Genomic DNA, 4362 nt, shown 5'->3' with positions numbered 1-4362 from the left:
AAATAAAACTCGCTGTTCTTGCTCTCGGCCGGCTGTACTGCTGCTGCTCCTTGCGCTCTCCGCCCTCTACGGTCTTCCAAATCGCCCCGCCGCCGCGGCCTCCTTGCTGCCTGCGTCCGCTTCCCAGCTCCGTCTCCTACTCGTCTTCCCCGCTCCCACCTCCGAGCTGCCCTCGAGGATGGAGGAGCCGCCGCCGCAGTACAAGTTCGGGCCGTACAAGATCGACGCGAGGGAGGTCTTCCACGCCACGCCCCTCTCCTACGCCATGGTCAACCTCCGCCCCCTCCTCCCTGGTAGTCTCGACGCCTTCTTCTCACCTTCCCCTTGCCTGGCCTCTAGGGTTTTGTTTGCTGTAACTATTTAATGCCAGTCTGCCGCTCCCGATTTAGCATCACGCATATCTCGATGAATCGCACGTGAGCATGTGACACATGCTTAGAAAAATTAGCCCGCCCTTGCGAATGCGGCTAATGACACATTTTAAGATTTTTTGTGTAGACCAGATGATAGATGAGAAATTCACTCTTCAGAGTTCAGACCACCATGTAAATAACTTTAACACACTGGATCGTCTTAGATTTTTTATTTTTTTTAGAAAAGGAGGATGACCCCGGCCTCTGCATCTGGGAGATGCATACGGCCACTTTATTGATTATTCTCAGGACCTTACAAAGTATTACAACAATGAGTCTGAATCCACCATCTTGGCAACACATGCCGCTACTTCTATCCAAAATGATGAAGGGGTGCTAGCTGGATCGTCTTAGATAGATTAGATCCCAATTTCGTTTATTTCGGGGAGTTATGCCCAGCTTCGAGAATGGAGATCTTCTGCAGTTATTTAGCATCAACGTTAACCTGGGAAAAACAAGTAGTGGCACGGGGTTTCATTCTGTATTTTTGGGCACATGGATCCCCTTTTCCGAAGCCTAAACATTTGACTAAGTACTCTGCAGTCAAGCTTTTTTCTTTGCTTAAGAGGATGCTATGCATCCCTCTCACGGTGCCTTGTTTTGTTTTATCGGCACAGGGTTCCTAGTCCTCAATCTCAGGATCCTGCAATGCATGCTTTCCTTTATAGTTCTTAGTTACCCATTCGTGCCTTCCTATGTAGTTCTTACCGTTTAAGTTATCTGTTTGGACAATTGCAAATCCATTCCATTCAATCACATTTGACTCTTACGTACAAGTCACCATGTTCATGAATGGTGGATTTGTTTCTGTTACCATTTTGTACAACAGCTATTTGTATTTTTAGATTTGTATCTTTTGTACTTCTGGCTGCTATTTTGTATTTATCTATGTCAATCTTACTCTGCAGGTCATATCCTTTGATTTGGCAAAGACATTTCTGAGATTTAGAGTTATGAGAGTGCTAATGAGGACATGCCTGGATGGGGTCTCCTGGTTTTGTCATACTATCGATTACTTTGATTCACTTGCTTGTTTATGCCTGCTAAATCTCATGGATACAGTCCAAACACTTCTAACAAAAAAGGATGACTGATTTTTGTTATTAATTGGAGAATATATTGCTGCATATTTTCATAGTCTTTTGCATTGATATATAAATAAAATCGAGATATCAAGGATGTCGATACTAGAATCTGGTTTCATGTATGTGAGTGGCTTATAAAAAACGGTTGAAACATCCGTCATTAATTCTTTAAAAGTAGTAATATTAAATGTCATGTCATCCCAACCAATTGATCTTCATCTTCTTATGAAAATATAATCGAGTTGTATGCAGCAGTTAGTTCCAGGTATATAACTTTTACTTGAGGTAATACCCCATTGTTTTTTTGGTCCTGCCGTTCAGCTGTTCACAACATTTATCATTTGGAGTTTAGCATCTATTACGCTTTAAAGTTTCATATGACGAGAACACATGTTTTATCGTATATACCATTTTACCTTGACAATACACACATGTCCTCGTGTGCCCCAAACGCGAGGTGAAACGATTTGCTGATCTAAGTTCTGATGAGACTAGTGATTTGTGGGTAACTGCAAAAGAAGTTGGTGCAAAGCTCGAGCAGTACCACAAAGCTTCTTCCATCACATTCGCAATTCAGGTAAAGTCTATATCTATGTGGTGAATAGCTCAGCGTCCAAATTTTATGTAGTTTGCTTCTACTCCATCCGTAACTACCAAAACGTCTTATATTTAGGAACAGAGGTAGTACAATTTAAAGGGGTTCACCTTATTGATTTTCCTGTTGTGGTACACAACAAAATAGAATGTGTTAGCTGTGGAACAAGTTACATTTGATTACTGTGGTTTTGCCTTTGGTTACTTTGTTCACCTTTGCCTTACAAAGTCACAATAATCAATGGCGGAAGGAGCAGCTGCTGAATTATAGCTATTTGTACTTATCAGGATGGTCCTCAGGCTGGCCAAACAGTTGCCCATGTCCACATCCACGTCATCCCCAGGAAGAAAGGAGATTTTGAGAAAAACGATGAAATATATGATGCGGTAAAATGACCTTGGTGTTCCGTTGATATTATCTGATCCAGTTTTCTTTTCTGGTTGATTCTGACATAAGGCTTGTCATTTTGCCTTGTAACAGATTGACGTGAAAGAGAAGGAAATGAAGGAGAAGCTTGACCTGGACGTTGAAAGAAAAGATAGAAGCATGGAAGAAATGGCTCATGAGGCCACCGAGTACCGCGCTCTTTTCTCCTAGCCAGATAAATGTATTTCTGATGAACTCTCTAATTTTCATCCGTTGCCACTCTTGCCTAAAATAAGCCTTGCGACTGCTTGTCCTTGATTGCGCGGTGTGGTTCTTATTCTCCACGGACCTGGTAGCGTCCAGTCCAAATCTGATGTGGAGGTATCGCTTCGTCGTAAGAATATATCGCACATCTGATGTAGTGGTGTCGGGAGATCTTGTTCGTCGTAAGAATATATCGCACTGGCCATTCTCCCTTGCGTGCCAATCGAATTTATTTCCCCAATGATTTTCGTTTTGGAGAATAAAGGGAAGGAAAAGATTTGATTTTTGATTGGAAAAAGCAGAGGGAGGCTTGAGTGCTAGCCAGAGCTTACTGGCATTTGATTGATGGAGATTTGGTGCATATTTCGTCGTGCCACTTGGCATCAAATGACCATGCACGATTGCACAAATATTGACGGGTGACTCATATATGCCCGTATAGGCACATGAGTGCAGTCATAGTCAGTGCAACTTTTTTTTTGGGTGCGTGCAAGAGTCAGTGCTTTGGAAAGTGAAGGTTAGGTACTGGTACCTGTCTCTCTATCTTGCGATGCTTTGCAACGAGTCAACAACGAAATTTTTGTTCGGCAGAGAAGGGGGCAAAATGAGTCAAATGCAACAGCTGCCAACTCTCTAGAGACGAGCAAAATTATTTCGACAGTACCCAAAAGAATTGACATCAGTAATACAAGGAAATAAAAAACAAATCTTGAGCTATATCTGCAGTGCCATTTGGTAGGCATATAACCTTTTTTCCAAATTGAAGTAAAAGTAATAGCGTGTCGAAAACAGCTAGCAGGTTGATGAGGACGATCGTTGGCTGAACGGTGACGAGGCTGATCGGTGTCCCTAGGTGGCGGTGCAGTTGTTGCCGGCGCCGGCGCCGGCGCCGCAGCCGCATGTGCGGGGGGAGAAGGCGCAGACGCCGAAGGGCTTGCCGGGGACGTTGCAGTCGATGGCGTAGCAGCACCGCGTGTCCACGCATGAGCTGCTCGCGCCGCCGCTCCCTGCCGCCGCGCAGCACCGGCACCCCATGCACAGCTGGAACGGCTCGTAACTTCCTCCGCCCGGCGCCTCGTCCCCGGCGGCGGCTACCGTCGCGGCCGGGAGCGCCACCGATCGGTACACCACGGCGCGAACCGGCACGTATCCCGCCGGCGCCGGCGATGGACGCGACGTCGCACCTCTGCCGTCTTGGATGGAAGTGAGGACCAGGAAGAGTATGAGAGAGTTGGACGGCGCGTGGTGCGCCATGCCTGCCTGGGCTTGGGGAGGATGCAAATAGGGAAGGAGAGGAAAATAAGCAAAGCTGCACCCTTTTTGGAGCTAGCAAAGTGACAATTGGGTTTGGCAGGGACTGGACAGCAACTCCACATGTACTAGTATAACGGAGATCATTTCGGGTGTGTTATATACTAGCGAGTAGTGCGCGGCGTTTTCTTAGGAATTGTTTTTCTTGATAAGCTAACAAAATTGTTGTATGTTTTGTGCGGATATGTCTCTGTCTTTCTGAGAATGTGTCAAATAATCGTGTATGGTTAATTATCCATAAAGTTTATACATAATGCAATCAGGGATAAAGAGACACATCTACTTGCTACTAAAGTGATGCCAGAATACTGGGATAAAGCCTATTTAC

The 4362-nt window shown here is 45.1% G+C and overlaps 2 protein-coding genes across 2 annotated transcripts; one reads left to right on the top strand and one right to left on the bottom strand.

Moving 5' to 3' along the window:
* Window positions 1-8: 8 nt before the first annotated feature.
* On the top strand, window positions 9-2946 carry LOC119286249 (bifunctional bis(5'-adenosyl)-triphosphatase/adenylylsulfatase FHIT-like). Its single transcript, XM_037565627.1, has 4 exons — window positions 9-295; window positions 1929-2075; window positions 2381-2479; window positions 2574-2946. Exons 1-4 carry the CDS (start codon window positions 179-181, stop codon window positions 2688-2690), a joined length of 480 nt encoding a protein of 159 aa, XP_037421524.1. The 5' UTR covers window positions 9-178; the 3' UTR covers window positions 2691-2946.
* A 384-nt stretch (window positions 2947-3330) lies between these two features.
* On the bottom strand, window positions 3331-4107 carry LOC119286248. Its single transcript, XM_037565626.1, has one exon. The coding sequence runs from the start codon at window positions 3975-3977 to the stop codon at window positions 3573-3575; it is 405 nt and encodes a 134-aa protein (XP_037421523.1). The 5' UTR covers window positions 3978-4107; the 3' UTR covers window positions 3331-3572.
* Window positions 4108-4362: the final 255 nt, after the last annotated feature.

This window comes from Triticum dicoccoides, chromosome 4A (genome assembly GCF_002162155.2).
Source record: "Triticum dicoccoides isolate Atlit2015 ecotype Zavitan chromosome 4A, WEW_v2.0, whole genome shotgun sequence".
Taxonomy (NCBI): domain Eukaryota; kingdom Viridiplantae; phylum Streptophyta; class Magnoliopsida; order Poales; family Poaceae; genus Triticum; species Triticum dicoccoides.
This window is presented reverse-complemented; position numbering and strand designations above follow the sequence as displayed.